Source organism: Polychytrium aggregatum (assembly GCF_025602895.1).
Source record: "Polychytrium aggregatum strain JEL109 chromosome Unknown BJ171scaffold_51, whole genome shotgun sequence".
NCBI classification, from domain to species: domain Eukaryota; kingdom Fungi; phylum Chytridiomycota; class Chytridiomycetes; order Polychytriales; genus Polychytrium; species Polychytrium aggregatum.
Window position 1 is genome coordinate 39,086 of NW_026516253.1, and position 15,510 is coordinate 54,595.

A 15,510-nucleotide genomic window follows, 5' to 3' on the forward strand; every position below is an offset into this window, starting at 1 on the left:
TGCTGTAAACCTCAACGCTGGGGCATCGCCATTTGCGTGCACAGCAGCAATGCACAAGCAGCAATGCGAGTACCAATGCGCTTTGGGCCTCAGTTATTTCTTTGCTTCGTCGCGACTTTAGCGGCTCGGGAAGAACAACACCCATTTTGATGAGCTCGGCCATCATGGTGTCGTCCAAAGATTTTTTGTGGGCGATTGGAGGAATTTGGTCAGTCTGCGACATCGAAGACGGTAGGAACTGGCGGAACAGAGCAGGATTTGCTGTTGGGTCCCGAGGAGACTTGGAGGACGTTCGAGGAGAGACGATGGGCAGCCCTCGGACGTCGGTCTCTGACCCAACGTCTGCCGATCCAGGTTTCCTGGTTGATATCCGAAGCGTCGTCGCGCTCGCATTCGCGGAGGATGAGTCCACAGAGAAGCCGGCGTGAGCCGATGCCGATGTGGTTGCCGATGTGGTTGCCGATGTGGTTGCCGATGTGGTTGCCGATGTGGTTGCCGATGTGGTTGCATCAGCGTTCGCGGGAGTTGAGATGCTCCGGTACGAGTCCATCTGCCCAATGCCTATTTTGCAGAGCGACGTTTCTGATGCTGAGAGCCTTGGTATCTCGGTATCTACGCGAGCCGGAGGCTGACATGGACCTTCAGCTACATGCATTACATTCCCACAAGGCGTGAACCGAGAAAGCCTCCCTGGAGTCGGACCACAGGAGCTCATAGAATACTATTCGGTCGACATACCTCGTGCCCAGCTAAAGAGCGTCGGGAGGTGAGCTTGATCGCCCTCAGGATCCTGGCTCGCTCGCCAACTTTCAAAACGCCGATTTCTTTCAGAAGCTCATAGTCGAGCTGGAGCAGCGCCATGCCGCCGACGTTATGAGAAACAAAGCTGTCTCGAAACGAGGCAAAGTTGTTCTGCACAAGCCATTCCGCCACCTGATCTGTAGACCAGCGGGAAATATCCATGGCTCCATATGGCTCCATTGGGGCGGCAAAAGAGCGAGCCCTTCCTTGCGACGTTAATGGATGGGGGAAGCTGAGGAATTAAGCCAGGTCGAAAGTCCACACGAGGCCAACGCAGATCCGGAAACCCGCCGATGCCGACCTCGGCGGCTTGATTGGATTGTGCTCGGCGTATCAAACGGAGCGCTTTTGCTCGGGCCACCGGTTTCCTCCTGGAGCATGAGTGCGCCCCCGTTCGCCCTGTACACCCAGATCGCTCTGCGACGGCGGCGGCGATAAAGGAGAAGCCGTTGATGAACATATTGGCACTGATGTGTGCCACTCAATTGCACAATGAACAAATCGGAAATCACGGGTGCCATGGAAGAGTTGTATATGCAAGCTGTGCCAAAGTAATGAGTCGCCGAGGAGCGAATGCACGCTGCAGATTTGCAGTTTGCACAATTAATCACTATCTACTGACGATGCCAAACACGGCGCTGGTACACAGTATGCCAACTGCAAGGCCCTGCAGCCAAGCGTGCTGCGTTGGTCCTGCTTCTGTGAAAGTCTGGATGCGATCCAGGAGAGCGGCCGGCTCTCTGGCACCGATCTCTTGGATCTGGTTCACGGGATTCTCGGCCTCTGTGACCGTCGTGGGTGGCAAGTCGACGGTGTTTGTCGATCCAATATCCACCGGGCTGGTTGCACTCATGAGCCGCAGGTGTTCGAGCACTTGCGTTTCCAGTGCTTGGCGGTCCCGCTCGGCCTTGTTCTCGATGAGAACCAGCAGATCGTCCTGGAATCGACGCCGCTTTCGAGGCTCGACGACAAGCTGAACCAGGACAAACAGCGTAATGTGGAGCGATATCAAGCCCTAATTCCAGCCAAGGAATGTGCAGTTAGTAAGTGGGGGGGTCCTAGACTCGGCGACGGTGCTAGTTCACACCGGAGAGATATGTGCCGATATCATCTGGAGAGGCTCGGACTCTCTCATCGTACCATTGTCCACCAATTGCTTGTCTGGCGAATCTTATCCGAATACAGCTGTTCCTCGACATATCGCTCGCGGATCTCACTGTGAAAGTGTGTATCATGAGCATTCAAAGCCAACCTGCATTTCGAGAGCCGCGTTCACGTAGCGATGGATGGGCAAGCAGACATACCCGAGATAGTCGATCTGGGCACGCTCGAAGGCCTCGGTGGCGAGGTGGTGGGCCTCTTTGGCTGCAGCCTCGGCTTGCTCAAGGCTCTTGTCTTTCCGATAGAGAAAAGTCACCCGAGTGATATCGTCATCTTGCCAAGAGTCCTTGCGCTGTAACCAGAGTCCGCGAGATGAGCAAGAGGTGGTTGCGGTGGCATCAGCACAGGTGAGTCACCAACAGCTCAGCTGCAGACGGCCGGAGCGCACCTGCTGCAACGATATAATCTCCTGCTGGCATCGTTCGTGCTCGTCGACGGTCGATTCATAGACCCGCTTCGTCTCCTCCATCTCTTGCCGCCGCTGGCCGACGATTTGCTCCTTTTCCAGAACAAGCTTCTTCCTTTGCTCGACCTCGGCGTAGCCGGTGAGGCTGTTGATGTGTCGAGTGAGTTTAGGCAAGGTGTCGTTCTTGAGGGCTTCCAAGGCCTGGTCAACCCGGGCTCGAGCTGTTCGGACGACAGCGTCCAGGCTCTTGGTCGGTGGTTGGGAATCGCTTGCAGAAGAGGCTGGTTCGGGAATCGCAAGTTTGCTTGGCGGGGCTTGGAGTTCGGGGCCGGTGGGTGCCGATGTTGGCTCAAGATCTTGGGCGTGGTGCTGCAGATCAGGTTGCTTTGATAAGCCAGGACCCTGCGGCTGCAGAGGCGATGAGGCATGCCACAGGGAGCTGCGGGTCCAGAGCCTGGCAGCGAGCGGGCTTCTATGAGGCTGCGGGATCCTGATGGAGCGGTACGACAGAGCCCGCAGGCCCGATCCCAAGCAAGACATTCCGAGATCAGGACAGAAGCCCCAATGGCTGGTTTCGGGTGCAGGCGCGGTCTTGGCTGCCACACAGCCGCACCTCCAAGCCGTGCGGTTTCTGTGGAATCGGAGCAGCTTTCCAAGCAGCCGACTGGGCCAGCGGGAGGGGGAGGAGTACCGAGATATTGCAAGTCTATAGATCGACCCAGTATATTCGAACACATGCTCCCGAGAAATGGCCGCGAGTGATGATCGAGAGCGATATCCACGGGGAAACACAGCTACGGCCCGAGCAATGCGTGGATCGGATTCGCAACCGTAGCAGCGTAGGCGGCTTTCTTCCAAGTGTCGGCAAGCTCCGTTGGAATATCCTGTGACTCTGGTCAGGGATGTGCACGATGGTTGCGCTCGTATCGGATACCGCTTTTCCGCCCGGCATTGCACTCGCAGATTGGCTCATGTTGCAGTGGGCTTGGCGCATTTGCGGTGCTCGACAACCTTTGCAGAGGGTTTTCCATGCAGCACAGACACCAATCCGTACGGACAGGCAAAATGAGTGGATCGCAGGTGGTGAATCAACGGGAGGATGTGGCAGTTAGCAACGGGTGGCGATGGCGGGCAATGAATGAGAACATCGACGACATATGTGACGACAGCAAAGGAGACAGACCGAAGGCCTCCTCTGCAAGGATATGGGCCTCACCTTTGTGTACGGGCAAATCATTTCCTCCCACGAGATGGGGACCATAGTATGTCCTGGCGGAGAAAGATGAACCGGATGTGTGAGAATGCACGAGCAGGCGGCGGATTTGAATCGGCTGCTCAAGGCAGGATGCATACCGGCAACGCTTTGGGCAAAAATAACGCCGCATTCGTTCAGTGCCGTCGACAGATAGTACGATCTGGCGTCTCCGAGGGAAATGACCTGTGCGCTGGATGCACAAACGGAAACGGTCCCGGGTCGTAAGTCGTTGGGAGATCTTCCCGGCCGGATGTTGAGCGGGTGCTGACACACAGCAGACGCATCAAGCCAACGGATTTCGATGAGCTGCACGCACCGAACAATGTCACCAGGACGGAAGGATCTGTAGATCTGAATCTTGTCCTTCTCGGTGGCACGGACATCCTGCACACGGATGATGCCCTGGAAATTCTCCCTGCACGGCACTGAGCCGACAATCATGATGCTGAGCGTCGCGAAGCGCGGGTTGATTCTAATGACCTTTCCAGTGATCATCGATCCGATTTCGGGAACAGACGACGCATCTTTCTTCCGGACAACTCGAACGGTAGGGAGCTGCGTTGCCAGCGATTCAGTCGTTGACGTGTGCAGAGTTTGTGGGGCCACAATGATAGGAGCTGCGAGCTGCCCAGGGGCGAGGCAGGCTTGATCGACAACCGTACAGATCCAGACCGCATACCTCGTCCTTTGATGCATCTTCGTCGACTTCCTTTGTTCCGACGATGGAAGCGTAGACCTGGCCGTCTCTGGGAGTGCGGTCGATTCACAGAGTAAGACCGGGCTATGGATCGATGTTGTTGGCATGGAATCGTGGCATGTAGCAAAGTGAAACAAAATTTTACCTATGATATGTTCCCGACGAGGCTTGAAGGTTGTTCGACAAGTGACCCATTTACGCATGCATAATCAATTGCTGGTGAGTGATGGCATGGCACGGCATCGTCCGCTTTGGCCGAGATCGCTGCTCGACTGCGGCTGCACGAACAACCGCAGCTGTGCCAGGAACAGAGCCTGGACACAAAATCACGGCCAAGCGTACCTTGGAGCTCCCGCACACTTGCCAGGCGCTGGCCCGGACAGACGATCGTGCTCATTCTCGATGTTGCCAAGCAGCGAGAAAGCCGAACACCGCCCGATCCCAGCGACGATCGATTTTGTCGCCGTGATCACGTGCTGATGAATCCGGGAGGCGTTTGGCCGTCCTGGTCTTGCGGTTTGGACTGGCTGCTGACAATGAGCGCAGCGCAGCGCAGTGAACCCCAGCTTTTTTTTTTTTTTTTTTTGAGAGCCAGCGATCCGCCGCGTCGCTTGCCTCGGACCCGATCGCACACCCGAGCCCGAGCCCAGCCCCGAAGACCATATCAGCAGGAGCACAATGAAAGTCAAGCGGCAAAAGACAAACAAGAAGACCATGACCGTGTTCACTCGGTCCTATGGCTTTCGTGAGCCATACCAGGTGCTTGTCGACGGCAACTTCATCAAAGTGTCGCTGGACATGCGAGCCGATGTTCGAAACACCCTCCCAGCCGTATTGGTGGGCCAGGTCAAGCCAAGTAAAGTTCGGCCGATTGAGCTCAAGATCGCGGTGCCATTGAATGCTCGTGCATCATGTTACTATGGAGTGCCCGCACTAACTCTCCCGTCGCTCGTTCGTGGTCTGTCGTGCGTTTGTTGGATCTGGCTCCTTGGTTGGACGTGGTTTGTTGGTGGTGGGCGCAGTGACGACAGGTTGTGTGATTGCCGAACTGAGGTCGCTTGGAGAAGAATTTATGGGAGCCGTCATAGCCGCCAAGCGCTTTGAAAAGCGACGGTGCACCCACCACCAGCCCATCCCTGCAGCCGACTGCATCGGCGAGATCATCGGATCCAGCAACAAGCACAAATACGCCGTGGCGAGCCAGGACGTCCAGCTGCGAGTACAGCTCCGCAAAGTTCCTGGAACACCGCTCATATACATCAAAAACAGCGTGACGATCCTCGAGCCACCATCGCCAGAGACCATCATCCACGCCGAGCAGGTATGTTGTGATTGGATGATGTCGTAGCAGCCCGATGCGATTGATTCGAAAAGGAGAACGAGGGATTGGATAAGGCTACCAAGCTCTCCCTGACCGCTGGTTTCGTATCGGAACTGGGTGATAGCTTGAAAAGCGAAAGAATGAGCCGCTTCCATTCGAAATCTCGGTCCGCACCAAGACAGTAGCCGAGGCGGAGCCACAGTCGGAGACGTCCCCGACACCAGCAAAGAAAAAGAAGGCAAAGGGCCCCAACCCTTTGTCCCAAAAGAAAAAGAAGCCAAAGACCTCTGCGCCTCCATCTCAGTCAAATCAAAATGTCGGGCCGGTTCTGCTTGGTGATGAAACAGCAGCCGCTCTCGAGGGTGCTGCTGCCGTTGTGGGGACAAAACGGACGCGCGACGACGACGATCATGCCAGCAAGGATGATGACGATCATAAGGACGGCACAGACGATGAGCACCAGGAACTTCCAAGCCCATTGACGGACGCCACCGAAAGCACAGATAAAAAGAGAAGGAAGCGACGAAAGCACAAAAAATCAAAGAAATCGGGCGAGGCGCTCGACGAGAGCAACGGCAGCGCTGGTGACTCAAGCCCAGCAGATGCATAACTGCGAACTTGGGGTGGACCGTGCAGCAGACTCCTGGTAAATACAGGCGCTATGTGCAAATGCATACTGCTCGTCCAGGCCGTGGGGAGGTGGGGCTCATTACGGGACTTGGCCTGGCCGAGACATGCAGCACAGCTGCTTTCGCAACGGTGGGATACTCATTTTCTCGACTGTTGCTCGACCAGCCGGATCAACGGCATGCCTCACACGACAAATGCACCATCGACCGCCGACGGAAGCAACAGTGGTAGCGGATCGATGGCATTTGATTGATACACCACATGTGATATGAAATGCTCGCACGGGTCGCCCATTTCCTCTCCTGGAAGAGCTGGATGGGCCACGACCACAGCCATCCACCATTACTTGGCAAAAGCCTTTGCAATCTCGATCACTGTGCGCGTGGGTCGGCCTGACAAACCAAAAGATTGAATGAGGATCTCCGTGCGACGAAACTACCAGGGCTGCTATCGAGTTGCGGAATCATGTGCCCCGCCATCATACCTGTCATCCCAGCGCTCAGGTAGCCGGAGCTGTCTCGCTTGTGCATCAAACTGGCAATGTCTGAATGAATCGTGCAGCTCTGTCAGTCGAGCACGGTCATCGGAACAATGATCCTCAGCGGCTTCGTGGTAAAATCGGTAAGTGCGGTGGATTGGGCGGGCGACCATACCTAGGTGTGCAAACTGCACAAGCGGCTTCTCGTTTTCCTGAGGCACAAACTCCTTCAAAAAGATGGCGGCGGTGCACGAGCCACCCGAGCGGCCCTACATTGGTAGAGAGCGACAGGGACACAATTAGGGGGGGACCATGCCAGCAGTGGATGCGCCTCCATTTCAGTCGATGCCTATTGATGCTACAGATGAATGTGTGTGCCTGTGAGCCTATGCCTTCGTCCAGCGTACCCCAACATTCTTGAGATCGGCGACATGACTTCGAATTTGAGGCTTATAGGCATCATCGAGTGGCATTCTCCAAAATCGGTCGCCCGAACGCTTGCCAGAGTCCTCAATGACCTTCCATAGATCGTCGTTGTTGACAAAGGCTCCTCCAAACACTGATCCGAGCGCAACGTCGATGGCGCCGGTCAGGGTCGAAAGCGACAACAAGCTGTGCGGCTTATGTGCCGTTGCGGTGTAGTAAATCCTGATGCAGCGAGGGCCCCAGATCGAAGCGCTAGTTAGGAAATCGAGACTTGCGGTGATTCACCAGTGCGCTGTCTTGGGGAGCATCGATGGCTCATCTCGACAGAGACAAACATGGCGGAGGTCCTTACGCATCAGCAAGGATCAGTCGCCCTTCAGCGTCGGTGTTGTCGACCTCGATCGTTTTGCCGTTCATGGCCGTCACGAGGTCACCGGGCTTGGTGGCCTTGCCGGAAGGCATGTTTTCGGTCATGGGGATAGACGCAACGACGTTGATCGGCAGCTGGAGAGTCGCGATGGCCCACATGGCGCTGATAACCACAGCGGCGCCCGTCATGTCTCCCTTCATGAGGGCCATGTCTGTGGATGGCTTGATGGAGATGCCGCCGCTATCGAAGGTCACGCCTGTCGTTGAGCGATATCGGGCGCGAGCGGATCAGCAAAGGCACAGGGGATTGAAAACGAATCCGCGTGCATACCTTTTCCAACCAGAGCGAGAGGTTGCTCGTCAGCCTTGCCGCCGCTGTACACAACCTCGACAAACTTGACGGGTTCATCCGAGCCGCGACCCACGCTGAGGAAGGCGCCCATCTTGTTTCGGGCGGCCCACTCCATGCCATGGACATGGACTTGCGTGTGAGGGAGATACTCCAACAAATTTTTGGCTTGCTGACTGAATATGGCCGGAGTCAGCAAGTTGGCTGGGGTGTCGGCAAACTTGCGGGCCATGTTTTGTGCTGACGGGGGCGCAACCAGAGACTCGTTAGCTTGCTTCGGGATTCGGCTCGCTTGCTTCGGGCCGTTGGTATGTGCACCCAAACTTACCAGATCCCTGGATAAAGCCCACACGCCAGGCGAACTCATGCTCAGCATCGGCGTTCACTGAATCATGGAAATCCACCGAAAGCACAGGGTCCCTGCTCTTGGGCTGCTTGTACTTGTCAAAGGCGTAAGTTGATAGCGCTGCGGCCTCGCCTGAAGCTACATTCAAGCCAGGTGGTTAGCTGGAGCATCAAGTCGAACGCATGCAGGAGCACTGGACCCGTGCCGACTACTGTACCCAGCGGGGAACCCAGGGCATCAAACTCAATGTGGGCGAGACTGTTCTTGAAGTGCGATCTGATGGAAGCAGCACCGGTCGCTGCCTGGGGAAGACAAAAGTCAGGCAGAATGATCCACGTTCTGACATGTTCATGATCTCACCCCGGTCGTCGTCGCTCACCAGGGTCGATCCGACGTTGCACACCGCACTGTTTTGGGTCGCAATCCATGCCGCACAAGCTCGCAGCAACTCACCGCAACCCGTGCGCTTTCTGCACGCTGGTTGTCATCAGCATCAGCCTTGCCGAGGCCCACCACACTGACAATCGGAGGCAATCCTTCGAGGTTGTAGAGACTGGTCGACAGCAGCGACGAGAGGAACAACAACGAGGGGTGGCATATGTGCAAGAGACAGTAGTTAGGACTGGCAAGTGGCCAACCGAACAGAGCTCGCCGATATCAAAATCATCCGCGACCTTGCGTATTCTCCGGCTGATGATCGTCTTCGGTTCTGGAGAACGGCGAGCGACTCACGTTCGACACTCCTTGGACTCGCCCTTGAAGCGTGCACTGGCCAGGATCTTGCAAATGTTTTCTCTCGCGCTGTCCGGGAGCGAGCTGCCTGCAAGAAGAGAGGGGCTATATCCAGGCTCGCTGACTTTTGGCGACTCATAGGCCTTTGGAAATAGGGCGGCGTGGCAGCAGTCCGACCGAGTTAGTAAACATATCCGCGCGAAGGAGCATCGAGCCTGAGCCGGCGGCCAGAGTCCGGCCACATACCCCGATAACAAGGCCATCGACGGGTCTCTGGATCTGCGCCAGCTTGGCCGAGCTGGAGAGAGTCCGGCGGGCATGGCCAAGCGCGAGACGGCCCGGGCGGGCAATGCGGGCAATGCGGGCAATGCGGGCAATGCGGGTGATGCTCATTGTTGGCGAGATCGATCCTGGGATGGCGCCGAAGACAATCACACACCAGGCGGATGTCTTCGTGTCCCAGGGCCGGCAGCCCTAACCCTCGGGCGGGCGGGCTGCGCTGGTGTTGTCCCAAACAGAGAGCTGTCTGAGGCCGGGTGCTGTCTCGCAGGTTTCCATCGTCCATCCGTCCATCCGTCCGCCGTGCCGACGCCGCTCCGGGTAAGAGGCAATCATAGATACACTCGCTACTCTCTGGTGGACATGCCACGATTGTGTGCCCGATTCTTGGGCGCCGTCGCCGTTACTGCCGTTGTCACAGATGCAAGTCTTGACCAGTTAGACTGGCTTCCACAAACCCAGTGGCAGCCGGTTCAGCCTGTAGCCGACAAGGCCGCTCACATCCAAATAAGATGCGGTGCCAGCGGCTTCGATTCCGAAGCCAAGTCTCTAATTTTGATATCGTGCGCTCTCTGCTGTCCTGGTGCCGCTAGCCCTCCTCCTGAACGATGCCTCTCTTCGTGCTGTCCTCACAGCCGTCTTTCCTCTCGCTGGGTCGACGATGGACCACCGTCGTTGCCTTGGTGGTCATCATGACCGTCTTGGCAACGTTTGTGTGGACATCGCACACGGAAGCAGCTGCCAACGGATCGCTGTCTTCGCAGAATCCCCAAGTCGACTTGGATGAAAACTTCCAGGTGGAGCTGGCGGTCTCGGCGGTGTCTCCCGCCAAGCCTACCGCGGCCTCGGTGAAGCCCCTAGAGTCCGCCGCAGAGATACCAACAATGTCCTCGGAGCCCGTGCCCTCATCAGCAACGTCAAGCAGCCTCTCGGCCACGTTTCTTACTTCCTCCACCTCAGCCGGCCTGGCCCAGCCCTCGGCCAGTGTCACTGGCCAGGAAGGCACGAGCGGCAAGACCGAGCCATTGGACGAGGACAGCCAGAGGCTTGTGCTTACCGCCAAAGAGCTGCTCAGAAAATACGCCAGGCTTACCGAAGAGCCACTGGGTCGTGGCGACATTGCCGGCCTGGCCGAGCAATGCTATCTTTACCGCCAGCTGTTTGAGCTCTGCTACGACGCTACAGGCCGACGCCGCACATCGATGGACCGGATCCTGGGCGACAGCAATCTCTACCACCAAGTCGAGGTGACTTTGCAGAACCTGGAGTACTCGCTCTTCCCCTTTGTCAACGCTACCGAGAAGTACAAGAATGTCGCCAATGTCCTCCAGTCGTACCAAGACCAGCGAGGGCTGGTTATCAGCACAGGCTCCTGGCACTTTCGATTTGCTCGGCACTTGATCCATGTTGTTCGCGAAGTCTTGAACTCGACGCTCCCCATCGAAGTCTTTTACTCCGGCCCCGGCGACCTTGGCCAGGATCAAATCAACTACTTGAGGACGATCGACAACGTGCGAGTTGTTGATCTACAGCAGCACTTTGACACTGCCGGACCGGGTGTGCGTGGCTGGGCCGTCAAGCCCTTCGCCATGCTCGCTTCGTCGTTCTCAGAAATCATCTTTGTCGATGCCGACGCAAACTTTTTCCAAGACCCCGAGGTTGTCTTCAAAGACTCGGGATACGTCAAGACCGGTGCATTGCTGTACCGCGATCGGACCATCAATGTCGGTGGCGAGTCGAATCAGAGCAAGTACGTCAAGAAGCTGATTACGAATCCCTCGGACTATGCCAAGGCGAGCAACCGCCTGTTTAGCCTCAAGTCCGTCCACGAAGGCGAATCTGGCGTGGTTGTTCTGAACAAGGCCAAGGTCTTCCATGTATTGCTTCTGATCTGCAAGATGAACTCGGAATACTTCCGCGGTGACACCGCGGATGGCAAGAAAGACGGGTTTTGGGGTGTATTCCATGGTATGTTGACTCCGGCACACTGACATGGAGGTCTCTGCTCCGGGCTATTTGAGGTGGAGGGCCGAGCCATGGCCTTCGTCCAAGGCATTCTTGCACTGCGATGTGCCTGTATTCATATGTCGGCAACTCTATCTCCTTTGACGCTGTCCGCACCCGTCATCGTGGCATCTCCAGGCGACAAGGAGACCTTCTGGATGGCCTTTGAGCTGATGAAGCAGCCGTACTGGATGAATGCCGTTGCCGGCGGTACTGTTGGATTCGTGTCCGAGACGGACGGTGTCTGCGGCGGCCTCTTCCATGTGGACGAGCACCAGAAGCCTCTCTGGTTCAACGGCGGTGTTGTCATCAACAAGTACCATGCCGAAGGCGACAAAACCACTCTTCAACTCACGGACTATGCCTTCGATACAACCTATGAGAAGGTCAAGTGGGCATGGGAAAGGAAGGACCGCCCGTTCTGCCTCCTGCCGCGATATCCAAACGAGCAGGGCAAGCTGGAAGGCAAATACAAGGAGGCTGCTGACGGTATCATTCGAGTCTGGGGCGAGCTTCTCGATCGACCCATCACGTCGTAGGCTCGCTGTGGAATGCCGTGCCGGCCGGCAAGAGCACATACAAACCCAAGCATCAGGTTTCTTCAAGCACAATATATACAAGACACACTCTTCTGGGTGAATGAATGGCATCTGCTGAGAGAGCGCCGCCCACTGAGGGAACGCCATCTGTCGCTCATGCTGCATCCACAACACGCAGCGGCTGCGGCGTGCTTGGACCTGCAAGGCCAATGCGCCCCAATGCGCTGTGGACATGCTGTATCGCTTTCTTTGTCCAGACCAGGCCCAGACCAGGTCCAGCGCATGCGCTGCCTCGCTGCGCCGATTGGCGGACGCCGTCCAATGGGCATCGCTGGCGCGGGGTTGCGTAACGGCGTGTGATGGTTCGGAGTTCAGGGCACCAGCGCTCTATTCTGGGCTCAGCGCCAGCAGCAATCCACCTCCTGCAGACGCAGACGAGCGCCCCCGCATGAGATGCAGATGGCTTGCACCTCGTGAGGGGTATAAAGACTCGGCCCAAGCCCGTCCGCCCGTCTCCCTCGTCGCCCAGTTGCCGAGACCGGATCTGGCCACCTGGCTGTCTGTCTGTCTGTCCCCATAGCGCCCTCGCCCTTGCCGAATCTCTGCCAAGAACCTCGTCCTCTGCCTGCTCCTTTCCCCACGCCACTTAGGTTAGCACCAGACTGGTTGAATCGCTTCCTGCTCTCTCTCTCTGTCGCTGGGCTTGTTGCAAGCCAAGCATGGGACGCATAGCTTCCCAACTCGCTCACGCTGGGCTTCAAAAACCATCGCTCTCTGAATCCCCTCCCCTCTCCAGCTTTCTCAAGCACCCAAGTTCCAACAGCCGCGCCGTCGCTCAGATCCCGGCCACTATGATCACCACCACCCAGACCATCTCCTCGACCTACGGCGCCTCGTCGTCGTCCATTCGCAGCTACTCCTCAGTCACCACGCTCGTGAGCCGCCCGCATGCCACTGCCAAGGTTTCGCTCTCGCTCGACAGTCCCGACTATGCAGACGAAGGCGTGGGTCGGATAAATTCGGCGAGCAAGCTGACGCAGCCGAGCGACGCCTGTTGCGAGTCCCGGATACCCCACGCCCAGCCGCTCTCGCTGCTCCCGGGTTGGCTGGGCGGGTCGGGCCATGCGCCAAAGCTCCGTCACTACTCCGAAGTCCCGCGGTACCTGCAAGACAACGACTTTATTCACACCGGGTAGGCAGACGGCGGCTAGCGAGGGCGTCCTGACGGATTCTCGGAGCATATGAGGGCGAGAGTCCGCTGTATCGGCAACCACCGCGAGAATAATCGGCCGGCAGTCTCACACGCCATCCCTCACTGGCCGGAAACGTCAGCTACCGCTCGGGCTACACCTACAAACAAAGCTGGGCCTCATTCTTTCGCCTCCACAACGAATCGGTAAGGAGGGACCGTGAGCAGTGCGACTTTGGGTGATTTGGGGGGCTCCCCTTGGCTGAGTCGTCCCCTGGCATCACCCCGGACTGTGCTGGCCTCCATCGCTTGGGCTCGCATCTATCTAACTGGGCTCTCCTGGCGCCATTGCTTGATGCACTGCAGGGCAATGTTTGGACACACTCTGTAGCATTTTGTATATTCTTCAGCTCCATCTTTTTGATGGCCACCAGCCAAATCCACCCCGCCGCCACAGTCACCGACAAGATCGTCATCGGCCTCTTCTTGCTCTGCGGGAGCTGCACGTTTCTCTTTTCCTCTCTGTTTCATCTCCACCTCTGCATTTCCGAGTCGGCGTACGCTTTCTGGGGCTGCCTGGACTACTCGGGCATCTCGGCCTTGGTGTGCGGCACCACAGCGACGGTGGCCTACTACCTGTTCTACTGCAACCCCGTCATCCGGACGGCCTGGATCGCGACCCTGGTCGTGGTCAACATGGTCGGAGTCCTTGGTCCCCGCCTCAAGGTCTGGAGCACGTCGGCCTTCCGGGTTTACCGCACCCTGGTGTACATCTCCTCGGGAGTCTTGAGCGGCGGCCCGGTCGTGCACTACTGCATCCTGAACGGCATCAACCTGAGCCTCTCGGACCTGAACGCGACATGGTTCTATGCTGGATCGGTGGGGCTGTACCTTACCGGCGCAGTGTTCTATGTCCTGAGGTTTCCTGAACGGTAAGCGATTTTTATGCTCTTGTCGGACCGAGGGGCCAGGATTGAGCCAAGGAATGGCTGGCTGGCTGACTGGCTTTCGATGCAGATCACTTGGTAGATCCCGCCAATGCTAACTTGCGCAATCTTGGTTGGGCAGCGCTCTCCCGGGCAAGTTTGATCTGCTCCTGCACAGCCATCAGATTTGGCATGTCTTTGTGATGGTGAGTGACAGCGTCTCTGCTTCTGCTTCTGTTTCTTTGCTGTGTCGCTGTTAGTATTGACGGGTCGACGAGTCCAAGAGAGGGGAGCGGCTTCGTATGGTCGGTCTGTTGGTTTGGAGAGGTAGTCCTTCCTCGGCTTCACACCCGACGCAGTTTGCCGAGATACACCCCACCACCCCGGCGATCCCTAGCATCCTTCTGACTCTTTCCTCGCACTTGGAATTGCATCAGACGGCTGCCTATGTGTCGTTCCAGGGGCTCTTGCATCTGATGGAATGGCGGCTCAACCAAGGCGTCTGCCCAGCCCGTTCATAGCTCCTCCTGCGTACCTGACTCCCATCCTGTAGTTCCTCCTGATCAATTCTCGGAGTGTGAATATGATGCTGCTTTCCTTGATTCAGGAAAATACGGGACGCATCGCCCCATTTCCATTTCGACAGCGCAGCCCTGGACAAGCCTGGATCCAATAGGCCATTTGCTCTGTTGCGCATCCTGCCCTGATGCGGACTGGTCAGCGGATCCGGCCTCGCCGATTGCATGTTTCTCCCAGGCTCTGCGGCCTCGGCGAGAGGCAGGCGAGGTCAGAGCGCGCTCTCGTCCTGGGAATTGGTGCCGTGACTCACCTAAGAGAAGGGGCCGGCCCTCGGTTTGTGTTGCTTCGTCCAGCAAGCAAATCCGCATCTGTCGCTCGCCAGCAGAGCCATCGAACAGCGACCAACGCACACGCCTTCTCATCCACCCGCATCCAGCCATTCTTCTGCCAGCAGCCATGGCGAGACTGACCAAGTTTGCCGACTACGTCCAGAAGGGAGTCACGGGCGGGCTCGTCGCCTTCACGGTCCTGGGCACTCTGAGCATGCTCAGCACATGGTCAGGCATCGCTGTGAAGTACGGCAAGATCAAGGCCGCCCAATCCACTTCATCAGAGAAGGTGAGGCAGCGGAGGGATGACGGCGTCAAGCTGTCCCGGAAGAGGGAAGTGTGGGCTGAGGACTGAGCCCAAGCCTTGCGATTATCGAGGACTGCGACTGTGGCTCCTGTCGGCCTCGAACGCAGCGAATCCGGTTCGGGGCTATCGACACCTGAGATGGATGCGGGGAATGGGCTAACGGGAGGGCTTGTTAAAGCCGAGTCAGGCGGCATCTGGGCTATCGGCTGGCTGCTGTAGCCGTCGTCGACGAGATCTTGTTGTTAACGAGTCGCCTGCCTGTGCCTTGCCCGTTCTCAGCCGGACGATCCGCAGGACCCTCGACTCAAGGAGCTTCGAATCTGATATCTGCATGTCCACACGACAGCACCAATACACTCCATTGAACCTCTTGCGCCTGCCTTGGCCGACCCGTTGGAAAGGAGGGGAGCACAGTTTGAGAGAGCCATCGAGATTGGGGGCTGCTGT

The 15,510-nt window shown here is 57.3% G+C and overlaps 8 protein-coding genes across 8 annotated transcripts; 4 read left to right on the plus strand and 4 right to left on the minus strand.

Moving 5' to 3' along the window:
• Window positions 1-711: 711 nt before the first annotated feature.
• BJ171DRAFT_428864 (sterile alpha motif/pointed domain-containing protein) lies at window positions 712-963 on the minus strand (the record flags this gene model as incomplete). Its single annotated transcript, XM_053107863.1, has 1 exon — window positions 712-963. One exon carries the CDS (start codon window positions 961-963, stop codon window positions 712-714), a length of 252 nt encoding a protein of 83 aa, XP_052962708.1.
• A 285-nt stretch (window positions 964-1,248) lies between these two features.
• On the minus strand, window positions 1,249-2,922 carry BJ171DRAFT_522996 (Mdm33 family-domain-containing protein; the record flags this gene model as incomplete). Its single annotated transcript, XM_053112529.1, has 4 exons — window positions 2,351-2,922; window positions 2,106-2,254; window positions 1,942-2,017; window positions 1,249-1,816 (listed from the first exon to the last, which is right to left on the minus strand). Coding segments are annotated over exons 1-4 (1,184 nt in total), but the record flags the coding sequence as incomplete, so codon positions are not given.
• A 144-nt stretch (window positions 2,923-3,066) lies between these two features.
• BJ171DRAFT_522997 (uncharacterized protein) lies at window positions 3,067-4,738 on the minus strand. Its single transcript, XM_053112530.1, has 7 exons — window positions 4,663-4,738; window positions 4,466-4,487; window positions 4,303-4,369; window positions 3,940-4,178; window positions 3,722-3,813; window positions 3,585-3,637; window positions 3,067-3,379 (listed from the first exon to the last, which is right to left on the minus strand). Exons 1-7 carry the CDS (start codon window positions 4,715-4,717, stop codon window positions 3,338-3,340), a joined length of 570 nt encoding a protein of 189 aa, XP_052962710.1. The 5' UTR covers window positions 4,718-4,738; the 3' UTR covers window positions 3,067-3,337.
• Window positions 4,739-4,937: 199 nt separating this feature from the next.
• Window positions 4,938-6,315, plus strand: BJ171DRAFT_522998 (Fcf1-domain-containing protein). Its single transcript, XM_053112531.1, has 3 exons — window positions 4,938-5,176; window positions 5,343-5,641; window positions 5,766-6,315. The coding sequence occupies exons 1-3, from the start codon at window positions 4,999-5,001 to the stop codon at window positions 6,249-6,251; spliced, it is 963 nt and encodes a 320-aa protein (XP_052962711.1). The 5' UTR covers window positions 4,938-4,998; the 3' UTR covers window positions 6,252-6,315.
• A 50-nt stretch (window positions 6,316-6,365) lies between these two features.
• Window positions 6,366-9,364, minus strand: BJ171DRAFT_602683 (cytosol aminopeptidase family, catalytic domain-containing protein; the record flags this gene model as incomplete). Its single annotated transcript, XM_053115154.1, has 11 exons — window positions 6,366-6,663; window positions 6,756-6,815; window positions 6,925-7,018; window positions 7,157-7,397; window positions 7,528-7,801; window positions 7,876-8,133; window positions 8,222-8,377; window positions 8,457-8,541; window positions 8,693-8,792; window positions 8,972-9,114; window positions 9,218-9,364. 11 exons carry the CDS (start codon window positions 9,362-9,364, stop codon window positions 6,614-6,616), a joined length of 1,608 nt encoding a protein of 535 aa, XP_052962712.1. The 3' UTR covers window positions 6,366-6,613.
• A 154-nt stretch (window positions 9,365-9,518) lies between these two features.
• BJ171DRAFT_523003 (mannosyltransferase putative-domain-containing protein) lies at window positions 9,519-11,947 on the plus strand. The gene is made up of 3 exons (XM_053112532.1): window positions 9,519-9,571; window positions 9,886-11,218; window positions 11,393-11,947. Exons 2-3 carry the CDS (start codon window positions 9,943-9,945, stop codon window positions 11,791-11,793), a joined length of 1,677 nt encoding a protein of 558 aa, XP_052962713.1. The 5' UTR covers window positions 9,519-9,571; window positions 9,886-9,942; the 3' UTR covers window positions 11,794-11,947.
• Window positions 11,948-12,187: 240 nt separating this feature from the next.
• Window positions 12,188-14,635, plus strand: BJ171DRAFT_523004 (hemolysin-III related-domain-containing protein). The gene is made up of 6 exons (XM_053112533.1): window positions 12,188-12,443; window positions 12,590-12,985; window positions 13,126-13,189; window positions 13,349-13,914; window positions 14,051-14,114; window positions 14,346-14,635. The coding sequence occupies exons 2-6, from the start codon at window positions 12,645-12,647 to the stop codon at window positions 14,427-14,429; spliced, it is 1,119 nt and encodes a 372-aa protein (XP_052962714.1). The 5' UTR covers window positions 12,188-12,443; window positions 12,590-12,644; the 3' UTR covers window positions 14,430-14,635.
• A 145-nt stretch (window positions 14,636-14,780) lies between these two features.
• On the plus strand, window positions 14,781-15,437 carry BJ171DRAFT_602685 (uncharacterized protein). Its single transcript, XM_053115155.1, has 2 exons — window positions 14,781-15,045; window positions 15,343-15,437. The coding sequence occupies exons 1-2, from the start codon at window positions 14,884-14,886 to the stop codon at window positions 15,385-15,387; spliced, it is 207 nt and encodes a 68-aa protein (XP_052962715.1). The 5' UTR covers window positions 14,781-14,883; the 3' UTR covers window positions 15,388-15,437.
• The last annotated feature ends 73 nt before the right edge of the window (window positions 15,438-15,510 follow it).

Bases quoted from the DNA above. Each gene is read 5' to 3' on its own strand.
- BJ171DRAFT_523003 (XM_053112532.1), top strand. From the start codon at position 9,943: ATGACCGTCTTGGCAACGTTTGTGTGGACATCGCACACGGAAGCAGCT. The intron at 11,219-11,392 runs GTATGTTGACTC...TGGCATCTCCAG, and splicing joins GTTTTGGGGTGTATTCCATG to GCGACAAGGAGACCTTCTGG.
- BJ171DRAFT_522998 (XM_053112531.1), top strand. From the start codon at position 4,999: ATGAAAGTCAAGCGGCAAAAGACAAACAAGAAGACCATGACCGTGTTC. The intron at 5,177-5,342 runs GTAAAGTTCGGC...TGGTGGGCGCAG, and splicing joins GGTGGGCCAGGTCAAGCCAA to TGACGACAGGTTGTGTGATT. The intron at 5,642-5,765 runs GTATGTTGTGAT...ACTGGGTGATAG, and splicing joins CCATCATCCACGCCGAGCAG to CTTGAAAAGCGAAAGAATGA.
- BJ171DRAFT_522997 (XM_053112530.1), bottom strand. From the start codon at position 4,717: ATGAGCACGATCGTCTGTCCGGGCCAGCGCCTGGCAAGTGTGCGGGAG. The intron at 4,179-4,302 runs GTATGCGGTCTG...CTGGCAACGCAG, and splicing joins AAGATGCATCAAAGGACGAG to CTCCCTACCGTTCGAGTTGT. The intron at 3,380-3,584 runs GTGAGGCCCATA...CCCTCTGCAAAG, and splicing joins TGATTTGCCCGTACACAAAG to GTTGTCGAGCACCGCAAATG.
- BJ171DRAFT_602685 (XM_053115155.1), top strand. From the start codon at position 14,884: ATGGCGAGACTGACCAAGTTTGCCGACTACGTCCAGAAGGGAGTCACG. The intron at 15,046-15,342 runs GTGAGGCAGCGG...GCCCGTTCTCAG, and splicing joins AATCCACTTCATCAGAGAAG to CCGGACGATCCGCAGGACCC.
- BJ171DRAFT_523004 (XM_053112533.1), top strand. From the start codon at position 12,645: ATGATCACCACCACCCAGACCATCTCCTCGACCTACGGCGCCTCGTCG. The intron at 13,190-13,348 runs GTAAGGAGGGAC...GATGCACTGCAG, and splicing joins TTCGCCTCCACAACGAATCG to GGCAATGTTTGGACACACTC. The intron at 13,915-14,050 runs GTAAGCGATTTT...TTGGTTGGGCAG, and splicing joins GTCCTGAGGTTTCCTGAACG to CGCTCTCCCGGGCAAGTTTG.